The sequence below is a fragment of the Engraulis encrasicolus genome, chromosome 18 (assembly GCF_034702125.1).
Source record: "Engraulis encrasicolus isolate BLACKSEA-1 chromosome 18, IST_EnEncr_1.0, whole genome shotgun sequence".
Lineage (NCBI taxonomy): Eukaryota > Metazoa > Chordata > Actinopteri > Clupeiformes > Engraulidae > Engraulis > Engraulis encrasicolus.
This window is the reverse complement of record NC_085874.1, coordinates 25,535,984-25,559,795: the sequence shown is the minus strand read 5'-3', so window position 1 is coordinate 25,559,795 and position 23,812 is coordinate 25,535,984. Positions and strand designations below refer to the sequence as shown.

Below are 23,812 nucleotides of genomic sequence, written 5' to 3'. Positions count from 1 at the left end.
CTTGACTGGCCTCCACCCTCACTCTCACTCCTTCTCTGTTTCCTTTATGGGAGACCGGGTGTAAAAGGTAGAGTAGGACGGAGGAAGCGAAGGGAGGAGGGGTATTTAGATGTAGCCTATGACCATGGTGCCCTCCAGCCCGACAAGCCAGACCATTCATTTTGAATGACTTCGTAATCCACGAATCGTCTGATTACGCTTCTCTGGGGAGGGTTTTCAGACGACCGGTGTTACCGGCCAATAAGCGAACGCACTTGGGAGCATAGTAACATACGTCACGGACGTCAACTGTCAGCGATTGATCAGAGCTCATTTCAAACCAGACCTGAGCTCACTCCTCCCACCCAAATGCTCCAGGGTACAGAGGATCTAGACCTGACATGAATTACGAAGTAATTTATGTAGTCTGGTAATGCCAGGCTGGGTGCCCTTCCCATTTTCGGTCGTTTCTTCCTCTCCATCCGAAAATCCCCTGTGTGCGTGCCACTGACACATTGCTGCCCTCCCCGGCTAGACGAGACAGACCCCTCTCACTGTGCATCCAAAAGCCTTTTTTTCCTCCTGAACTTGTGGAGTTCACCTTTAAAATACACAATAAACAGACAGACACACACAAACACACACACACAAGCCTCAAGCTACTACACAAATTACACAAGACTCCACATTGTGCCATAAACTCTAAGTGGTGTGTGTAAAGAAGGTTGCACCCCTTCTCTAACTGACAGATCACCTACACACACACAAACACACACACACACACACACACACACACACACAGACTGAAACCAGCAGTCATGTAAGAATCATGACTGACAAAGACGCTTTCTTTATGTCGGTGGGCACTGTATCATATGTTCATACATCCCTTCTGGACTGCTCGAAATTGCTGTCTCTCCTGTTGAAAATCCAGCAGTAGTCCTTTCCGTGTGTGTGTCTCTCTCTAGATGAGTCCAAAGTCCAAAGTCAGCCTCAGGCCGATGTCAGGTGTGAGATATCGGTTTCGTTCTGCATGGAAGGCTTGAAAAGCTTCAAGGATGACTTCAAGAACAGCGTCAATTAAAACATGTTCCATCTGTCCTCTCGACTTGAGGTAGTCACACAAAAGAAGACAGGAAAGACTTTTGCTTAAAAAAACAACATAAAAAAGCAACAAAAAATACAAAAAGGCACTCTTGTCTAGATTTTTTTAATGTGCTATATTTTTTAGCTGTGATGAGAAAGTTCGCTGCTGTTCCAATATCCAAACTTTAGAGACAGTTTGTCATGTCTACGTAGACAAGGGGTGTCAAACTCTACTCAGTCCAGGGGCCAGATGCAGCCAATTTGTTTTTTTGTTTGTTTTGGGTTTTTTTGTAGTTTGGGGGTGCTTTACAAGCCTTTATTGTTTTTCTCAGACAGGACAGTGAAGTAGAGACAGGAAGTGAGTTGGGAGAGAGAGATGGGGAAGGGCCGGCAAAGGGCCCGGGCCGTGAATCAAACCCGGGTCGGCCGCGTAGTAGACAAGTGCCCTACCATATCAGCCACGGTAGGGCCAGCCAATTTGATTTTGATTTAAGTGGGCCAGTTTGATTTCAGTGGGCCTGACCACTAACGTAATGGCCAAATATAGGACATCTGCTTTGCATTGAAATTTTGCATTGCTAGTTATTCATCTCGAGGTGGATGACAGTGAGCGGGTGTATCTTGAGCAATGGCTAGAAATGATGAGCAAAAAAAAACAAACAGTTTTCAAGTATTGAGAGCCTGAAAAAAGACAGACACCTGCAGCAACTTTGTAATGAGCTAGAGCAGGGGTTCCCAAACTGTAACATGACACGGCCCCCCATTTAGTGGTAGATTCTGGCCAAGGACCCCTTTACATAGGTCGTGGCATACTATTTTTTCTGTGCACCCCTTTCACAACCGTAGTTTAGGTCTGTGAGTCAGTGTCCCATTGGGATATATAAAATAATGATAATGCTACTAAAGCTCACAGATGCAGTAGATTATGATAATGCAGTTCTTAACTAAAGGGAATATAGTTTGATTTATTTTTGGTTTATTTTAGTCATTCAATTTATCTTGCCATTCCTTCCAACTTCCCGTGGCCCCCCTAGCTCCTCCTCGCGGCCCCCCAGGGGTCCCCAGCCCCCACTTTGAAAACCACTGAGCTAGAGAATCTGGGGCCAGATTATACCATCTGGTGGGCTGCATCTGGCCCCCGGGCCTCATGTTTGACACCCCCCTGGAGACTCTCTAGATCAGTGTTTCCCAACCAGGGGTACGTGTACCACTAGGGGTACGCGAGCACACCTCAGGGGGTACGTGGAAAAATGTAATTTTGAATGGGGGTCAATTGAGTGGGGATAAAGACATAGATACATAGCATTGGTTAGAGGGTACTCATGGTACAATAAAAAGGCTTAGGGGGTACACAAGACAAAAAAGGTTGGGAAACACTGCTCTAGATACTGTGGTAAAGATGCATCTACTTCATTGCATCGTGTCAGCGTACGGGTGTATCAGCATTTACATGGATAGGATGTAGGTACATGTACTACCAAGCACACTATATGTTTTCTCTTAATTTAGAAGCAGGTCTCACTTACCTATGCCTCTTTTCCACTGCCGGTTTTCTGGTAGGCCTACAGCTTGACACAGTGTGACTCGGCCGCCACTTTTTGCTTTACGATTGAGCCATGTCATGCCTATTCGAAAAGCAAAAAGTGGCGACCGAGTCGCGCTGTGTCGATCTGTAGGCCTGCCAGAAAACAGGCAGTGGAAAATAGGCTCAAATTTCCTAATGGCAAAGCCCTACAGATCTGGCGTGGAACGTGTGCAGTGAAACCGACAGCGGTGACAAACAGGTCACTTGTTCCGGGCCCAGAATTGGGTCCTCATTGCATTGTACTGTATGTATTGGGTAGGGGTCCGTTTTAAATGACTTTGTCATGGGCCCAGCCAAAGTTGTCAGCAGCCCTGAATGTGTGGGTACGCATTTCAACATGTTTTTCCTTGATGTTAGCCAAAATTAGGTGTCGTTCCTGGGTTGAGAAAGCAAAGCGGTTATTTCACTGAGTAGCTTGTGCGCTGACTGACCCTGCTTTTACCTATTGGGCTCTTCAGGTAGTTGCACTACCGGGAAAAAGAAAGAAAAGTGTCAAATTTGTGACCATTTGTGATAATCTGAGAAGGTCACTCTCTGGTCCTTCGCCTATCGTCACTATTTTTGTTTACAACATTTAGTGCTCTGGATTGAAGGTGGGAAAGAGGGCAAATGTAGTTGAAGGAGAGGATTGTGCACATCCCAGGAAAAGGTGCAGGACGAAGGCCAACTGTAGTTTTCAAAATGAGAAGTCGACTGTTGAAGTCGAAGCGTAATCCAGCCATGAAATGATAAAAGACAAAAAGGATTTTATGTGTGTGGACTTCTCACTTTGAAGACTAAAGAGGGCAAATGTAGTCATAATTGTTTACCATTTTGGAATGTCTCATTCCGATCATTTGCCAAATTGGCTTCTATTTGGAGGATTGATTGTGTTTGATATTACACGTAATGCAAAAATAGTAATAATAATATACACATATCCACCTGAAGACCTTACATCATGATAGAGATGGTCTGGTCTCCTGGTTTTGGATTTGGCCCAGGGATTTTCTTTTGTACAATGTTTAAGTAAGACTTTTGCATTTCATCACTCGGGCATGATGCAATTTCCATGGATAATCTTTAAACATGACGAGGCTGCACCATCAAGCTATGAATGATAGCACGTGCTTTGAGCAGCACAACACATTTGGTTTGTGCCAGGGAGAACGAAGCACCCTTACCGATTGTTCTCCCCTTCATAAGCTATTTTGACATCCACTTTTCAAAGTGCAATTTTAAATTGCAACACAACGATCTCATCACGAACTGCTGAAGGATTATGTTAATGTGAACGTGAGAAAGAACAAATTAATGAATGAAATAAAGAAAGAGATAAAATATTTGTATCATGTTGATGTGAAAGTGCAAGTCACCCCTCTCATTACACATGGACCTATGCTTATGCTCAGTTCACTGCTAATGTACGATATATCTCTTGAATGCCACAGAATTTGAGTTTTCTTTTCCTTAAAACCATCCTTATGCCTTCAGGGGAAAATAAATCAACAAAGAGGGGGAAAGCACTTACCTTGTCCTCAGGGCCGCAGACAGGGGGGGGCAAAGGGTATGTTGTCCCAGGCCCAGGGAGATAGAGGGCCCAGAATTGGGTCCCCATTACATTGTATGTATTGGGTAGGGGGCCCTTTCAGATGACTTTGTCCCGGGCCCAGCAAAAGCTGTCAGCGGCCCTGCTTGTCCTTGCTCTCCTTAATAATGACTTACCTTTGAATGTGCCAATGATCTAAAAAAAAGTAAATCTCCGTTTTTGAAGACGACAGTGGAGTGCAGTGTGTGCTTTCCAATATGCAACCTTACGTCCTCCACTTGTGCTTGTGGGGCCTCGTATCAGGAAGTAATACGTCACTGACAACAGCATTATCACTGACAACAGCATTATATTTCAATATCTCGCAAAAGCTGAATTGTTAAGTCAGTTTCTCATTTTCAAACAGGATGGTAAATGAAGAATAGTCCCCCAAAAATTGTTTTGGCTAGGCTGACAGCGTTGAAACTTAATTGTTTTCTCCACGGAGGCGGGGCATCAGCAAAATGTGAGGCCACAAGCCCAAATGGAGGATGCAAGGTCGCATATTGGAGTGCACACATGGGCTCACGAGGCAGAGGGAAGTGGAACTGTGGTGGCTCTCTTCCTCGACTCTGCCTTCCTGCCTGCAATTGACTGACTGCATACAAGAACACTCTTGTCCTTTTGTTATTATGTTATTTGTTCCTTATCATATCGATGTGTCTTGTTTATCGCATTTATGGACTCCACATGTTATGTTCCTTCATCAAATAAATGCTGTGGTATGACAGCCCACTTCAGAAAAAGCCTGTTGTCTTTAAAGATGTTTTTGGTCTTTTATTACTTTATTGATGACAGGACAGTTTGAGAGGTGGACATGGACAGGAAGCGAATAAGGAGAGAGATGGGGAGGGGTCTGCAAATGACCTGGGCCAGGAATCAAACCCGGGTCGGCCGAAGCCTGATGTCTTTAATATAGGTCTATAAATGCAACTCCTTTTGAGGAAAAAAAAGAATATCATTGAAAGTTGATTTATTCCCATAATTCCATCAAAATGTTAAACTCTCATAGATTATAGGTTAATTTTGGGCCTCCAGCTAAAAACCCAGATGAATACAGGATTTAAAAAAAAAGAATATTGTACTGAAATCACCATTTTATTCAGGAAAGAAGGACAGAAATTAGGATCACATCAAATCCGTGGAAATATGGTGCTTCCTAAACTATGTTATTGTTTAATATCTCAGGGGTTCCCAAACTTTACCATGACAAGGCACCATATACCAGTTGATTCCAGCCAAGGCCCCCCTGACACCGGCCGTGCCACACTATTTTTTCTGTGCACCCAGTTTCATAATGAAGTTGGTGCATTCCTGAACTCATTCAAGTAGGCCTACTACAGAACGCATGATTCCACTGGGATTGTTTATTTTGTTTTAGGTTTATTTTGACTACATAAGTTATTCAATGTATGTATTAAATTATTTGCAATATTTTTTGCCACGGCCCCCCCTGGCATCCCCTCGCGGACCCCCAGGTGTCCCCTGACCCTTTGAAAACCACTGCAATATCCTACTTGGTTAGGAATCTCTTTGTTGGGCCATGATGTGCATTAGCATTGAGGCCAAAGGCAGTGACATTGCATGGGAGTTATGGAAGCCCAGGCAGAGTCGCGTCTTGTCACCAGGCTAGGCAGGCAGCTGCTTGGGCCCCCAAGCCCCTGTATAGCGAATAACAGTTCACAATTTACTACGGTAGTGGCAATTTTGTTTCAAATTTTTATTCTTTTGAATTTTCACTTGGGGCCCCACATTACCCTAGAATCGCCTCTGACAGAGTCGCATCTTGTCACCAGGCTAGGCAGGCAGCTGCTTGGGGCCCCCAAGCCCCTGTATAGCGATTAACAGTTCACACTTTACTACGGTAGTGGCAATTTTGTTTCAAATGTCCATTCTTTTGAATTTTCACTTGGGGCCCCACATTACCCTAGAAACGCCTCTGAGCCCAGATAGGCCTACTGTATCCTTGACGCTTTGCTGTCAGCTGTTTTTGCTTTTGGATCTGGTGACCCTAATTTCCCTCTTGGTCATACCCCATAAATTACCATGGCATTCTAAGTAACTCACCAGACCTAAATCCCGAGAGTCATATCTATGGGATGTTACCAAGAGGAATTTCAGGGACAATAGACAAGGGACAAGAAGACTCAGCAACCGAAAAAACTGACAGGTAATCTGGGTTTCCATAATTCCTGTGACAAACAGCCAGTTTTCAGCAATCAGCATTAAAAAAAATACTAGGCCTAATTGCACGTTTTTTTCAGATATGAGCTGGAAGCCTAAACAAATAACACATAATTAAATAAATAGGCTACTTTAGATAGTTTAATAGCCTATGTGGGCAATTTATCTATAATCTAATTTAACTTTTTTTGATGGTATTATGTAAATAAATGAATGTTTCATGATTTTCTTTCTTTCTTTCTTTTTTTTTTGTTGTTGTTGTTGTTGTTGAAATGATCTTCATCTCCACGTCAGGTGATCAGCAGAACCACTAGCCTACATGAGTCATGACAGTAACAAATCGCCCACTTCAAATTAACTGTCTTGCGCGTTCCAGGACTGTAAATAACGCCGTTTTGTTAAATACACGTCAGTATAAATACGAGACCGACTTTAGTAAAAGGCGCTTCTGTGTCAAGTTTAGGACAATGACAAAATGTGTGTGTCAACGCGCACTCAGTGTCCATCGGGGTTAACCCAGGGCGACAAACTCATCGTTTGTCACCCACGTGACTACAAGTAGGATTGAGCCAACGAATGGCAGCTCTGACAACTAACAAACTCTTCAGTAGAAGCGGGTGCGTTTTTGGGGTTCAGAATAACCTGCAGTCTAACAATCGTGCTTTTCGTGTAAAATGGCTTGATCAATCTACAAACGAACAAAAACTTACATTGAAATAATAAAATACAAAATCTATTAGACCCACAAGTAGGCTAAATTAACAAAAACAAAAGTAACATCCGTTTTCCAGTTGTGGAATTCTACACGAAAAACAGGTAAGAGCTCACCCATTTTTTTCAACCTTGTGAAAACTTAATAGTTCTGACAGTTGTTTGAATATGTCACATCTACAGTCTGCCCCTGTAGGTCTATGTTAATAGTCTGGTGTCTGTTTTCACGAAAAGACTAATAATAGGCCTAAGGGTTTTTTACATTCATGCTCATGGCTCATTTTGTTTTAGTAAGTGGGGGAACCAGGTGGAATTCATGTGCACCCTAAATAATAACATATTGGTAAGACATTGTATTGTAGGCTAATGACTGTTTGCCCAATTTTAGGCCTGTATGGTTATGTTTTGAAGAAGACATCTCTCTCAATGTGGATGGGGAAAATATTCGATATTTAGTAGAAGGGTTTGAATAGTCTACATATGTGCTATGGTAGGCTATAAACACCTGTCATGCATTTCTGCACACCAGTAGGCTACCCCTTTGAAGTTATTTTGATGATGTTGGATGTTACTCTTCACAGTCCAAACATGAGTATCCAGTCCAACATCAACAGAGAGATCTTTGCCCCCTGTGATCACAAACTGCTGGTCGCCATTGAAGCCAAACGGAGAAACAAGAGAAGGCTCACCTTTCTCTCTTCTGGTCGGGAGGCCAAGTACAAAACATTTATATGCTTATCAGGTAATAATGGATCCAGCCTTGCCAGTGTTTTGTGGATATACATTGTATTTTTAGGGAAATAATGGGTAAGCGGTTAGAGCGTCAGACTTGTAGCCCAAAGGTTGCCTGTTCGACACCCGACCCGACATGTTGATGGGGGGAGTAATTAACCAGTGCTTTCCCCCATCCTCCTCCATGACCGAGGTACCCTCCCGCCGTACTGCTCCCTTGAGGCACCATTGGGGGCTGCCCTTTTGCACAGGTTAGGCATAAATGCAATTTCATTGTGTGCATTGTGTGCTGTGGAGTTCTGTGTTACAATTACAGTGGAAGTTGGAGTTTCCTTGGTGGGCTTTCTGTTATTTCATGTACTTCTCTACTCTACTAAAACTGAAAGTGGGTAGTAGTACAATAGATGGGTGTATAGATGACAAGCTGATCTGACTGGTAGTAGTAGTTTTTTTTGTTGAAATGCTGTTTTGTTAAGGTTCGGATTACAGTATATGTGGGGCTTGGTGAAGGTGATGAGACTTTTTTTAATAACTGTCAACTGTCAGTAGGACCGAAAGCTTGCAAGTCAAGTAAAGCTTCTTTGCACAAAAATAGACCTGAAGTGTGCGGATTGTCTTCTTTTTATACAGAAATTTCTACTGAATCCTTCACCATCTAAACAGATGAGCGGTGGCCTATCACAACTTAAATAACTGTCAAATAAAATAACATTGAATTGCAAAGAAAAAAAAGAAAAAACATTTTTAATGTCTCTCTAGAGATTATCATGCAGCTACTTACACACACACACACACACACACACTACACTTCACTGCACTACACAGCATTAATCAGTATTGTGTTTCTCTCTGCTCTCTCAGCGACCAACAAGGCTCCGGTGCAGCTCTTCATCACAAAGGTGAAGCAGTTTGAGGGATCCCCTCAACTCATCAAGAGGTCACAGTGGAATGTGGACCAGCTCCGACAGGTCAATGGCATCAACCCCAATAAAGTGAGACACACACACACATATGCACATCACACATGTAGGGGCAATAAAGCCAATTCAAGTCAAGTCAAGTGTACTTTATTGTCAAAAATCTATGTAACAGGGTTAGCACAGAAGTTTGAAATTGCGTTTGACCAGTCTCAAACTCAAACCATGTGCAGTTTAACTGACACATTTAAATAAGACATTGATAATAATCTCTCTCTCTCTCTCTCTCTCTCTCTCTCTCTCTCTCTCTCTCTCTCTCTCTCTCTCTCTCTCTCTCTCTCTCTCTCTCTCTGTCTCTGCCTCTCTCTCTCTCTGACACACACACACACACACACACACACACACACACACACACACACACACACACACACACAAAGTGAGACTCACACCCATACACACACGTATAAGGGGCAATACAGTATTTCCTGTGCACTTTGTATCTGCTAGTGATGTTGATTATGATTATTGATTATGATCATCTTTATGGCTCCCTCTTTTCTTACTCTATATCTGTCCATTTCTCTCTCTCTGTCTCTCTCAATTGTAAGTCGCTTTGGTTAAAAAGCGTCTGCCAAATGCAACGTAATGTAATGTAATGTAATGTAATGTAATGTATAGGGGTCAATGAAATGAATTCATATATGTCTGTCCTCCAACCCTCTTTATTTCCTCATACTGCACTGACTGTAGTACCAACGATCATCTATTAGAGAAAGATGCTTCAAACTCCGCCCACCCAATGCAATGGAGTGTGCTCAAGTTGTCCCCTCCCTCTTCTTCTCTTTTTGTGGTGTTTGGTGCCGGCTTGCATGAGATGTCATCTACAGTGCCAATGGAGCTCCATTCATTGTCAACCATAAGATTCCAAAGGTCTCCTAACCGAAGGTCTCCTAAAGGGGTGTTCACCTGACATCACATGGATCCAGGAATTTTGCATGGGCTTGAAGTATCTTGCTATAATAGAAGATGTTTGGTAGTACTATGCACAGGGAATGGGAAGATACAGAGTATGTAACTTTTGCAAGTTTCCATCAGTGATGGGTGGATAGCAGAGGAGAATGCAATAGAACTTCGGCATTGCTGTTCCATAATTAAAATCACTGCTGCATGTGATGAAGGATGACCTAATTGAAGAATGTAATTAAACTTATAATGCTGGAACTTGTACAGACAGTGGCAAGGCACCAGAAGTTTTTTATTCGTTTTAAATAATCTCAATGAGCTCATCTTGATACCAATGTAGTCCTTTGAAACATGTGTTTTCACAATGTGTCTTTTTTCAATGAGAAATATGCATGAGGAGTTTTTTTCCTTGCATAAGTGCCTACAGTATGTCTTTGCTGCTGTGGGCTGAGCTCCTAAAAGTTCTCTTATTTTAATTATTAAGTGAAACAGAATTGTCTTGGGTTCTTTTCGACAAAATGGCCAAGCACTTTGGACAGCATCATTTACAACAATATCTGCTTCAAGGTATTGTTCATTCAACTGATATAAAATATGTAAGAGAAGGTCGAACCAGGCATTGACTTTCTTTTATTATTCTAGTAAAAGACTGCTCCAACCTTCATGAACTGTTATGAATCATTCTGCTGCATTTCTGACCCACTTCAATCTCATCCACGCCCCCTCAGGACTGCCCAGAGTTTGACCTGCTCTTCGACCGCTCCTTTGACCAGTGGATGGCCGCTACGGACGCGGAGAAGTGCATGTTCATCCAGGTGCTGTAAAATAAGAGTAATAGGAAGGAAAAGGTGGCACCATACATTAGCTTTTTTATGGCAGTCATAATGAATACTTAGAATTTGATGGTGATGGTAAGTATTCATGAAAAAGGTAACATTTGTGAATGGGCAGCATGAATTCTGGAAATAAACAACTAAAAATCTTGCACAGTGCCCCCTCACCTTTTTTTTATTTTTACGGCCTTCAGCCTTCTGCCTTCCTCCATTCGTGTCTGTGTAATAAAAAATAACAAAGTTGATGCATGGTCAAACCTTTCCTCAGGGACCACAATGGAAATAAGTCTTGGGACTTTTTATGTACATCCCTGTCTATTTACTCCTTTTAATGTATGGTTACTGTTACAATACATTGTTTTTTTTTAAACATCTAATAGACTAAATAAATTCATTCATTCATTCATTCATCCTTCCTATTTTCATTTTTATACATTATTTTGGTCAGCACCCTGAAAGAAGAGAAATAAACTGTTTGGGTGAAGTATGCTCCAACCTTCATGAACATCCTTATTCTGTATTTTAATATTATTTTATTATTGTTATTATTATGTCTTCTATTCCATCCCCTATATGTTAAATGTTCAATGTCAAATGCTATATTGTTATTTATACTCTATCACTAATTGCTACTGGTTTATCACTGGTCCATCATTATCACTCATCGATGTTAAATTGACTTGACTTGATCCAGGTGCTGTACCACGCCTGCCAGAACCACTGGAAGGTCCAGGATGCCCAGCAGACTCAGGCACAGACTCAGACACAGACCCAGGCACAGACTCAGGCCAAGGCTAAGCCAGGGGAGGCCAGCAAGGACCCACTGCCCCAGAAACCTGCTGCCCCAGCCCCAGCCCCAGCCCCCACCCGCAAAAAGGGGCCCACAGTGCCACGCACCAAGTTCATCAACTGCCAGTCCAAGCTGATGGAAGGTAAGGGGTGTGTGTGTGTGTGTGTGTGTGTGTGTGTGTGTGTGTGTGTGTTTGTGTGTGTGTGTGTGTGTGTTTGTGTCTGTGTGTGTGTAGTATACAGTGTTCCACAAAGGTTATGGAATTTCTACATATCCTTAATAATTAGTAAAAAAGCTGCACTCCCGGATCAGTTTCTTGCAGTTTTAATACTGAGTTAGCATGCCAGAGAGACAGATATTTCGGCCTAAGCCTCCAGACGGTCCACCCTGGTGGCCTAAATGAGGAATTGGAATTGAATTGCTTTATTTGAGTCGGTTGTGATGTAATGACACATGTATGCAAAACGCTATTATTATTTTATTTTTTTTGTCACGCATGGTGTGGTGTCTCCATTCATTGTTATTTTCTTTATGATTCACATGTGTATATTTTGTTTCCCACGGCTTACGTGGCAATTAGCTGACGTCATGACTGATCTTTTTAAAAACCACCTTGCCTACATCCTCTGTAAAGACGCTGAAGAAGGCTTAGGCCCAAACGTCTGTCTGTCTGCCATGCTAGCCCAGTATTAAAACGGCAAGAAACGGGAGTGCGGCTTTTTTACTAATATGAACTTTGCTGTTTGCTCGCACCCAAAGACCTTGTAAGAAACTTTTCGGAGTTGAGCGCACTTTCTCTACAAAAATACTGTACATATCCCTAATAATAACATTCAAGATTTAGAGCAACATTAAAAAAAAAACTTGTTTTGACCATAAAATGTATCGTAATTGTGGTTCATTAAGTTCACTTGGCTGAACTCTATGGCATGTGATCACAATTGGGAGGTCCTCTTCCAGCCTGCAAAGACAAAAAACAGCTTGTTGTGCTTTAACTGATTTGATGAGCTTTGTTCTTTTTTATGGAGAAAAAGGATTCAGATCTCTTCCTCTGAGAATCAGATTTCTTTCTGTTTGTGTTTCTTTGTAACTCAAAGACGCCTGCACAATGAACATGGTGATCTACCGATGCAAGATCTTCCTGAACCGCGTGAAAAGCTCCATGCTGCCCCCACCAAAACGTCGCCCTGCCCCTGGCCAAGCAAAGCCAGCCGCAAAGCCAGCGGCAAAGCCAGTCGCAAAGCCAGCTGCAAAATCAGGTAAGATACAGTCTCCTCACCTGAGAGAGAGGGGGGGGGTGGATGTAGAAATGGACAGAAATATATGTTTTTTTGTTTTGTTTATAAACACAGTGTTGTGAGGGGCAAGACACTGGCAGCCAACCACGTGAGCAATTTTTTTTGACCGACAGTGGTTTCCAACAATCAGAGGTTGAGTTGTACACAGCCAGGGTCGCACAGCCAGGGGAAAACAAAAAATGAAAACCCATGTATAGAGTGGGAAGAGAGGGAGTCATAAAGATTAGTGAGAGATGGCTGAAGAAAGAGGCAGATAGAGAGGTACACAGAAGGACAAAGAGATGAAGATAGGGGAGGAGGTAAAGGACATGTATAGAGAATGAAGAGAAATGTAGAGAGTAAAATCTTTTTAAAAGACATTTTTTCCTTTTTTTGTTTTCCTTTATTATGACTGGAGGATAAACAGGAGATGAGACAGGAAACGAGTGGAAAAAATAGGAAACGAGTGGAGAGAGAGAGATGGGGAAGGACCAGGAAATGACCTTGGGTCACAATCGAACCCGATATAATGAACTTGGTATAATAGTATGGCACCTTAGCCCGCTGAGCCACGGCGTCCCCATTAACTTCACTTCTTGGCCATTCTCTGCCCATATTTAGACCATTTACTCCATGTATTTATTCGGATAGAAATATTTCTATTTTTTTATAACATTTCCATTTGTATATCCCCTTTATATATTTTTAACTTCCTGGTCCCGTGTTTGTATGTATGTCGTCTGTTCTTGCACGATGTATGTATGTTTACTGCTGCAACACTTGAATTTCCCCATTGTGGCATAATAGAGGACATACTTACTTACTTACTCACCTCCACACTCACCACACTGGGCAGTCGTCATGATCAATTTCATAGTAGAGGGAAGAAAAAAAACATTATTTTTTCTTAACGCTGAACGTCTTGTGATTTAAGGTGGAGGGAAAGTCTGTTAGGTCTGAGAGGGCTGATGGTTTCCGTGGTAGTCATTTGTTATTGTCTGGGTGCTGATTGATCTCTGCGGCGCTGGTGGTGGTAGTGCCAGTGACCAGTGGTGAGGGAGAATCGGGCCCTGTTTTTTGGGGGGTTTGGTTGGTTGGACCTAATATTTGAAAATGTCAGGAGTGCCTATCTATAGTTTTAAGATCTAATTGCTGATAAACAGTTGGTATCTGACACAAAATGGTAATTAGCCAGTAAAGTTAACATATATGAATGTTTATTCCACCTATGTTACCACAAAATCACATTGCCTCATCTAGTATGGGACAAATGTGAATTTCACATCCAGATCAGATAAGGTAGTCATTTGTTGCAAGGTATTCATTTGTTCATTGCAAGGTAGTCATTTGTTATTGCCGAGGGTGCTGATGGATCTCTGTGGCGCTGGGGATGGCGACGGCGGTGGTGGTGGTGGCACTGACCGGTGGTGAGGGAGAATGAGACCCTTATTTTTGGGGTTAGTTGGTGGGAGCGACCTCATCACAGGGACACTTTGTTCTGGCCGAGAAAGGGGGGCAGGGGAGGGCGGCGGCGGAGGGCATTGGTGTACAAAGGCTGCCCTTTAGGGTGCCAGAAGAGGAGCTGAGACGATACGAGACGAGAGGAGACGAGCCTCGTGCTGTGGCACCACGCTCCCTCGCTTCACAAAAGGGGGAACTGAGTGATGACCAGGAGGGTGGTGGTACTAGGCTCCAGCAGGATGAGAGAGAGAGAGAGAGAGAGAGAGAGAGAGAGAGAGAGAGAGAGAGAGAGAGAGAGAGAGAGAGAGAGAGAGAGAGAGAGAGAGAGAGAGAGAGAGAGAGAGTTTTTTTTGGCTAGGAGTGAGACAGGAAGGGTGAGTGCATCCATGCCATGCGTGTGTGCGGTGTGCACATTTTTGTATGCATAAAACTACTGGTTGCTTTGGTTAAAAAAAGCTTCTTCCCAATGCAATGTAGTGTGTGTGTGCGTGTGCGTGTGCGTGTGCTGTGCTACTGCAGCCACTGGTCCTATAGGGAAGCTGCTGCAGGTGATCCTCCTCCAGTACTGTTGGGGGCGTATATAGTCTGACAGGTTAAAAATGACACCATCTAGTCTGTCATCCTTCACACGCTCGCCATCTCTTTAACCGAGCGGGTGGAATTTGTACCGCACAGACAGTGATGGAAGATAGTGGAAAGGAAATCGATACTGCTGCAGTGGCCCCTGTGAAGAGAGCACAACAATACAGTATTATTAATATGTTGAGATGACTTCTTCTGGAATGGGGAAAAATTGGGAAAAAAATATTTGTTTATTGTTATTGTAAAAACAAAATGATTTTTTGATACCAGAAGAAAACGGCACAATCAACAGCAATAAACAATTCAAATAAATAGATAAAATACAACCAGGAAAAGAGTGGAGGAAAAACTGTTGATGTTAGTGAGAAACTCCACCAGTAGTATAGACATCATCTTACTGATCGGGGGGCAGGATTACATAGCATTCAGCGGACGCCTTTGACCAAAGCGACTTCCAAGAAGAAAAAAAGGATAAGAAAGATACAGTTTATGTCTTGTTAATTAGAGCTTAACAACCTTGTAAGTGTTTTTAAATTGAGTCTTTTCCCTCTTCTCCCCTTCCCGCACACTCTCTCTCTCTCTCTCTCTCTCTCTCTCTCTCTCTCTCTCTCTCTCTCTCTCGCGCGCGCGTGCTCTCTCTCTCTATCTCTCTCTCGCGGGCGCTCTCTCGCGCGCGCGCGCTCGCGCTCTCTCTCTCTCTCTCTCTCTCTCTCTCTCTCTCTCTCTCTCTCTCTCTCTCTCACAAACACACTCAGCTGGGGTCAAATCGAGGTCACTGTCCCCTGCGCGGCCATCCCGGGGTGGTGGCAGCGGCAGCATGAAGAAGGCTGTGCGTCGGGCGAGCGTGGCGCTGGGGGAGCGCGGGGACAAGCTGCTGCGCGCAGACGACAGGACGGCCCACATGATGGACAGCGCCAGGCTCTTCTCCGGCGCCGCCCACAAGGTCAGGACTCACACCTTCTAGTTTAGTTTAGTTTATTTTGTTTAATTTGTTTGGTTTATTTAACAGGGACCATGTGCTAAGTACATTAGTTGCAAGAAGTAAAGAGATTACCTGCACCAGATTATAGCTTACAAGCTAATTTCCATCTGCAGTCCCTGATCTGCAGTCTAGAGGGCCCCCTTGCCCGTCACCACACCACTATCACTCTCTAAAACCCACACCGTCCAGAGGGGCACACTCGCTCCCTTGCCCCTCACCACACCACTACTACCACCCTCTAAAACTGTGGTTCTCAAGGTCAGGACCCGCACCTTCTAGAGAGGCTCTCGCGTCCCCCCTTGCCCATCACCACAACACTATCACTCTCTAAAACCCATACCGTAAAGAGAGGCACTCGCGTTCGCCACCCCTTGCCCCTTGCCCCACATCACACCACTACGTATCACTCTCTAAAACCTGCACCTTCTAGAGGGGGGCTGGCGTTCCCCCACCCCCTTGCCCCTCACCACACACCACTATCACCCTCTAAAACCCGCACCGTCGAAAGGGGCACACTCACTCCCTTGCCCGTCATCACAATGCTGCCACCCTCTAAGACTGTCACCGTCTTACAGGCACACTTGCTCCCTATTCCCTTGTGACGCCACCATCACTCTAAAATTTGCTATACTAGCGACCCGGGTTCGATTCCGGTCTGGGTCATTTGCCGATCCTCCTCCATCTCTTTCTCCCACTCGCTTCCTGCCCAGTGTTAATTTCGTCAACCATGACTATGACTAAAATATTTCGTCAATGCCCTTTTTTGATTTTCGTCATTTAGACTAAGACTAAGACTAAATTGGGAAGGCAATGACTAAAATATGACTAAGACTAAAATTGATTTTCGTCATTGTGACTAAGACTAAGACTAAATTTTAAAAAGCTGACGAAATTAACACTGGTATTAAATAAAATAGAGAAAAAGAGAACCAGTGTGTGAAGAGGTTTTATTCTGTACAGTGTGATATATGTTAAAGAGAGAAGCAGTGTGCTGAGAGGGTTTATTCTCTACAGTCAATGATATATGTTAAAAGTGTGTGGAGAAGTTCTGTAATGTACAGTGTTGACTAAAATGACGAAAATGACTAAAAATTGACTAAGACTAAAATTGATTTTCGTCATTTAGACTAAGACTAAGACTAAATTGGGAAGGCAATGACTAAAATATGACTAAGACTAAAATTGATTTTCGTCATTGTGACTAAGACTACGACTAAATCAAAAAAAGCTGACAAAATTAACACTGTTCCTGTCACCATCTCCAACTGTCCTATCAAATACAGGCCCTACAAAAAATGCCCTACAAAAATATTTAAAAAAAATAATAATTTGCACCGTCAAGAGGGGCAATCACTTTCACTGCCTTGCCTAACCCTTGTCACACCAATATAATTCTGGCTCCCTTCTGTCTTTCTTTTGCCTTTTCTTTGTCTTATCACTAAAAGTGTTTTTTTACGTTCTTTACCATAGATGGCACAGTCGGTGAGGGAGCAGTCTTGCTCACCAGGCCACCACATTCTTTCTGTATTTTTTGTGGGGTTTTTTGTACACATTTGTTTAGTCGTGATCCCCATAGGCCCTATACTGAACCCAGAAATGTTGAGTACCCTAACGTTTTATTGCAGAAATGTCATCTACAGGCCATAGCCATCTTGACCACATCTTAAAATCAAAATATAAAAAATATCCAATACATGTTTTTTCCTCTCTCATTATCAGTAATCAACTGAGGACGTTTCATAGTGATATCTTTGATTTAAGTTTTTTAGCCTATTCACCTGTAGTAGTCTTACCTTATATTTACCTTATTACCTTATGCAATATATTTAAAATTCCATCCCTTAGGCCCATAGATGATATTTCTGCAATAAAACTTTTGAGTTTCCAGGTTCATGAACTCACAACTAAACTAGTAGTATCAGTACCCATAGTTCAAAATCTGGTTACTGATAAAATGCTGCACAAAATAAGAATTAGCCAGTAAAGTAAGAAAGCATTGTTATTTTTATTTTTTTATTCCACCATAATATCCATTGCTTATCTAGTCTGGAGTGTATGTGAACCTTTTGAATTGTGAATTGAGTGTTCATGAGTTTAGCTCTCTCATCACATCCGAATTAAACACTCAATTGCCCCTCTATTATGGAAATGTACTCCCCTCCTGTATCATTTCAATGTCACCCCACCACTCAACACAGGCCTTTAGAACTGCATGTTACTCGGTCAATTGGAGTTTTATTGTCTAATCATTAGGCAATTTGTCTCCCTAATTGACACATCAGGCCTTTCAACCTGGAGTTAAGTAGCTAGCATCTGCTCCGTGGTTGTCCTATGAAGGGGACATTATTTTCCCATCATGCATTTTTTCCCAGCCCACATTACTAGGTTTTAATATGTTTTTTTTGTAATTGTATAATTCTGAAGCTGTACAGCTATGTAAAATACCCTATTCTCATATAGTCTTCTATATTTGGGATATAATAGAATATCGTTAATTGTAATACTATTTTTAAAAAGAAATGCCACTTTTTTACAAAATGCCACTTTTTTACAAAAAATGATTTGTAAAGACGACAGATTCAATGACTACGTTCTAATCCATATTTCCTTTCTAATCCATCCCTTCCCTTTCTACGTAGTTGGCTCTGAAATACAGTTGAAGTACAGCTGCCGACAGAGGAGAGGATGAGGGAGGAGGGGTCTGCAAATAGACGAGCTGGCCATCGTCTCTCTGTAGAAATTCATGTAAAATTCACACCTTGTCATTCACCTCCATAATATCACTAACGCTGGCTGACAATTGGCTGTGCTCTGCTGTGCTTTTGCTTTTTATTTCCTCTTTTTTTATTTTTTTATTTTCTTGTCGTTGGCCATGGCTGCCAACAGGCCATGTCACGGACTGCTCCTCTTCGTTTCAACTGAAGCAGTGCACACAAACTGTCGCCTGTAGCCACAGCACAGATGACAAGAGTGGCTCCGTCATCCCCAGGCCAAAAGCATCATGACTTCCACCCAGCTGGCCAGAACTGACAGGGGGGCTGGTCACATGACTCATTGTTTTGGCACTAGGCGCATAGACGGACACTAGATGGAGCCAACGAGCCACAATGTGTCTAAATTAGAATGCCTTTTCAGGCGGCCTAGTTGCTGGCGATCTGTCTATCTTGCTGAAGTCATCAGCGCATTTTAATGATCTTTTAAAGGAATTTTCATGGGCTTTTAAGAAGCTCATGAATTTTATGTCTGCTTGAAAAACAATATGCCTTGCGGGACAACCCTTAAAGTCTGAATGCCAACATAATGCAAGCTTGATTGGTCAAAGCATTCACTTAAACGGAAAGATTGTTGTTTACTTTGTTTACAAGAGACATGAGATAATGCAAGCACTGTGTTATATTGAAATCGTTAATGTTTAACTGCCATTTGTAATATACAGAACGATAAACAGAAGGGAGAGCTGTAATCTATTGTATGCATTGGATTAGAGGTTATTGAGTTGGTGTTTTATGCTGCTGTGTGAAGACTTTGATTCAAGGATGAAAAAGAAATGGGAGTGGTATTAGTTAGTTAACCTGACGCGTATTTTGAATTTGTTGGTGCTATTTTGGGATTTACACTGAAACAAGTGGTGTGCGTGCAACACTACTGTGATTATCCTCTCTCTTTACTCCAAATGATTTCCCCAGTGCCTTCCATTTATTCAGCTAGATGCAAAGACCCAAATGCTTTGAACGTCTCCTTTCTCACAGCTGTCGTTTCCGTGTGAAGCCGGGCCTTTTACAGCGCACTGACTGCACATAAATGGACTCAGGGCTGGACTGGCCATCTGGCATAGCGGGCATTTCCTCCCAATTTCTTTTTTTTTTTTTTTTTAACATTTCTGAAAATAGGGGCCCACAAGGGTGCGGGGTCCACCGGTGATTCAGTTCTGCACCGCTAATTATGAGGGGGCCCTTTAAGTCAAAAATGCCCGGGCCCTATTTCTCCCCCAGTCCAGCCCTGAATGGACTGCCTCATCATAACAGCTTTGTGAGATTTTTCTAACATATGGGCTCTTTGCCGCATGTGTAGATGGAGTTCATTTTATGTCTGTACACGGTACACTTAGGGAGCTGTTTTTGGTATGTCACTGGTGCTTGCTCATCCTACAAAAGCATTGTACTCACACAATCATCATGTGCCTATGCTTTAAAAAAAAAAAAAACGTTTTTTTTTTGTTTTTTTGTTTTTTTTACAAAATTGTATTTTTTAACATCTGTTCATATGATGCGAATCGTCCGTGATGTGAATACTACATTTGGCTTTTAGATGTGGGTCCCATTTCAGTAGAGAGGACAGCTGTAGCACGCACGTAGGTCATTCGAGTTGATGTTTACAGTTTACAGTATGTCTATGTGTACACAACTGTAAGGAAGAGGAGAGCTAACCAGGTGGAAAACAAATAAATGTGTGCGTCGTAAATGTGAGCTGAGATGGAAACCTATAAGCAGTCTTTGTCACTTCAGTGTTTTTAACCTTCTAGCACTGCACAATGTATACGTTTCGTTTGACCCTATGTGAATGTCTGTTCAGTGTGTGTGTGTGTGTGTGTGTGTGTGTGTGTGTGTGTGTGTGTGTGTGTGTGTGTGCGCGTGTGCAGTAATTCGTCTGCCAGAGAGTACCCAGCTGTTGCTGGTGGCTTAGCCTCTCCAATGGTTTGAGAGAAGCCTGCTCGTGCTCTCTGTTGCAGATGGTGCACTGAACGAATGTCTGAATCACTTGTTTACTGTATGTCCTTTATTCTGTGTGGACCAGTCACTGCACAGTCGCTGAATGGGTGTGTACTGTATATATATGTTTCGTCTTGTGCTGACAACTTGTCCGTCTGTAATGTACAAGTACGTATACCGTGTAATGTTCACCAACCCTGTTTGTTCCATATGTGTGGTATTGCATGTGTTTTTGCTTGACCAAAAGTGACCAAATCTGGCAGATTAGCTAGTGGCTAATTCCAGTTGTTAATTGATTGGCTGGTTGAGTGGTGGGCGTCCTGGATTCAGAAGCAACAATCCAAGTGCCATAACTTCCAATTGACCTTGCTTGATCTGTCCCAACCAGGGGTAGGTGTACCACTAGCGGTACGCAACCACAGGGGGCACACCACAGGGGGTACGCGGAAAAATGTAATAATAACAAATACATGGAGTGTAGTCACGTTGGGATGGAGGAAGAGGGGTGGGGTGGACGGGGGTGGTGGACGGGGTTCTCATCACGACATATTGTCTTCGCGGGTACACGGGACAAAAAAGGTTTGGAAACACTGTATTACTAGGTGCAACTGAACTGCACAGGTAGAATGAAAGTAATTTGGAATGTGGCACTGGATTGTAGCTTCTAAATCCTGGATGCCCATCACTGATTAGATGGGCTGGTGGTGGTGGTGTGATTCATTCACAGTGGACCCTTTTGGTCCTGCCTGTCCCTGACTGCAGTGGTTGCTTGGCAACACTCTTGCATTCTATGTTATCTGTGTTTTTTCTTTTGTCACCACTAAACATGTTAACACAAAAATAAATGTAAATGGGACTCATCCGCTGTCCGTCTGTCTGTCTGTCTGTCTGTCTGTCTGTTCGCACGACACTGCACCACATATCACTTAACTTACATTAACATGGCTGAGCTGTAATTACTTTCTCCAGACACTGGGGGGCTCTCTTGCTGTATTATCACAATAGCCACCATGCAATATTATTCTTACCCCTTGGAGAGAACATAATTGCCACAATGACCATTTAAAAGCAATACCCAATCACAACGTTGGGCTTTTGCTGCTGTATTACTGGCACATGTTGCAGTATGGGGGTTATTATTATACATTGTTGAGAGTGTCTGTGTCCAAAGGCAAGAGGTACAGTACATCGTTCCATAGCTCTCTGTGCGAGTATTTTTCTGCCATTGAAGCTCACATGTATATATATGATCCAGGACTATAAATTGACATTTTTCATCACTAGCCAATTTGGCTAATAGATGTTAAATCTTACTAGCCACACATACACTCACTACCAGTAAAAGTGGCTAGTAAGTTTTCTTTTCTAGCCAAACTGAATTTTCATCAGCATTTGGCTGGTTGGCTGGTGTTAATTTAGAGCCCATATCAAATGTACACAGTAAATTCTGCAGTGCTCATTTAACACTTAGCGAGACTTGAATGAACTCTCTAAGTGTTAAATTAACACAGCAGCATTTCGTCGGCTTGCTACCAAAACCGCTTAAGTCCGATTTTGGGGTTTTCGGAAAACAGTGAAAAACTATGCGCCAAAGGGGGCGCCAAACATCAGTGGCGGTTCTAGGAAATCTGAGACCCTGGGCAAAGAGCAATTGTGAGTCCCCCCTAATAATTTTGATCAAAGGAGATTTTTGCAGAACTCCCCTTTTTAACTCCCTTACCACATCTGCATCATCCTGTCGTCTGTGTCATTGGTCCACTACAAACAGTAGGCCTACCTGTCTAAGATGTTAATTTATTTTCTTTATTTATTTTGAGTGAAGCTGCAAGTCAAACATGAAATGGCTCCTAAGGAAAACAAAACACTTTAAAATAAATTATTTGAAGCAGCACAACAAGAGCAATGCACTGCACATTATTTTGATAGTTATACTATTCTTTTTTTATTTTTATTCCAAACTTTAATCCTGGATATGGTGAATGATTGAAATATTTTTGTAGATCTTGTAACAATCTAGCATGCTGGTAAATCTCATGTCTACCAACAGATTTTCATTCCTTTCTAGCACTTTCAGTCATATTAGCTTTCAATGAAACATTATTTACATTCTCATTCAGAGTAGAACTCTTTTTGTTATTATGCCAGAGCAATTGCCACAATGGTAATTCATTCATTCCTCATATCAAGGCAGATAATGACTCCAAGGTCACACAGAGTAAGCCATGCAGTGACGTCCAATCTCCATGTTGAGGTCCCATCAATCATGGAGGAGGATGAAGGGGTGGGGCACTTCTATGGTCCTTGTACCTCCTCACGAATTGTCTCCTCCTTGTTCATCATCTTTGCTTAACTTCTGCTCTTCTCCATGCTCATAGAACTGCCCCACCCTCCCAACCTTGCCCATGACCGAGGTAACCTGGTCATAGAAGTTTGCCCCGCCCTCTTCAACACCATGACCGTGGCATTCAGACCGTGGTATAGAACCACTACTGGACATTTGGGGTTATCTATTCTGCGGTGTAAGCTGTAATGCATTGCACTAATGACGGCAGCGCGATGCTATTCTAAATCTACATTATAAAACATGAAATAAACATGTGAAATAACAGATTGTCATGAGATAATCCAGTCTATGGCAGTCTTCTATAAACCTGTGATAACATCAAATAAAGCACATAATTAATAATTGCTCAATACATTTCAAGGCTACACCTATTAATTAAAGTAAAGCTACAACCATTGTGTGATAAGATTATCTCAGACAGATGTCTAAGAATGAAGTTTTGAAACATGGCCATAGTCTTTGAAGAGAGAGAGAGAGAGAGAGAGAGAGAGAGAGAGAGAGAGAGAGAGAGAGAGAGAGAGAAAACTTTTAACAGATGTAAATAAACTGCTTCTTTCATCAAAATTGGCTAAGTCAAGTTACCCAAGTTATTCACATTGGCAGAACAATTGTGCACAGGGCCCCAGGATGAATAGAGAGGGCCCCCATACCACCTGCCAAGATCATAATAGGGCCCCTACCCCTGCCACCTGCAGGAGGGCCCTAGGCCTACAGGCAAATGCCCTCCTTGTCCTCCCTATTGCTATGTCCCCGGTCATTCATTTTCTCATAGGCAGTGTGTGACTTTATACATACAGATTTTTGAATCTGGTGACTGTTGTGATTGAGCAACGATTCTGGCAAAAAGCAGGGTGATGCAGCTGTGGTAGGGGAGTAAGTTTATGCAAAAATCTCATTTTGACCAAATTCGGACTTAGGCGGTTTTGGTAGCAAGCCGACGATTTACTGTGTGTATATATTTCTGCTCTTAGCATGTGCTGTGAGTGTTGTCAATCTATACTTCATAGTTACTGTTCATTATTATCCCTATCTTGATCATCATCACCATTTTGATCACCAATGTCATCATCATCATCATCATCATCATCATCACCATATGTATAGTTGATC

At 42.6% G+C, this 23,812-nt stretch overlaps 1 protein-coding gene across 1 annotated transcript; it reads left to right on the top strand.

Annotated features, from left to right (window-relative positions):
• Window positions 1-6,963: 6,963 nt before the first annotated feature.
• On the top strand, window positions 6,964-19,867 carry stxbp6l (syntaxin binding protein 6 (amisyn), like). Its single transcript, XM_063223324.1, has 8 exons — window positions 6,964-7,217; window positions 7,694-7,854; window positions 8,706-8,836; window positions 10,453-10,539; window positions 11,252-11,489; window positions 12,445-12,606; window positions 15,423-15,610; window positions 18,289-19,867. The coding sequence occupies exons 2-8, from the start codon at window positions 7,701-7,703 to the stop codon at window positions 18,307-18,309; spliced, it is 981 nt and encodes a 326-aa protein (XP_063079394.1). The 5' UTR covers window positions 6,964-7,217; window positions 7,694-7,700; the 3' UTR covers window positions 18,310-19,867.
• The last annotated feature ends 3,945 nt before the right edge of the window (window positions 19,868-23,812 follow it).

Coding starts and splice junctions, on each gene's coding strand:
- stxbp6l (XM_063223324.1), top strand. CDS start 7,701: ATGAGTATCCAGTCCAACATCAACAGAGAGATCTTTGCCCCCTGTGAT. Junction 10,540..11,251: donor AGAAGTGCATGTTCATCCAG/GTGCTGTAAAAT, acceptor GACTTGATCCAG/GTGCTGTACCACGCCTGCCA. Junction 11,490..12,444: donor CCAGTCCAAGCTGATGGAAG/GTAAGGGGTGTG, acceptor TGTAACTCAAAG/ACGCCTGCACAATGAACATG.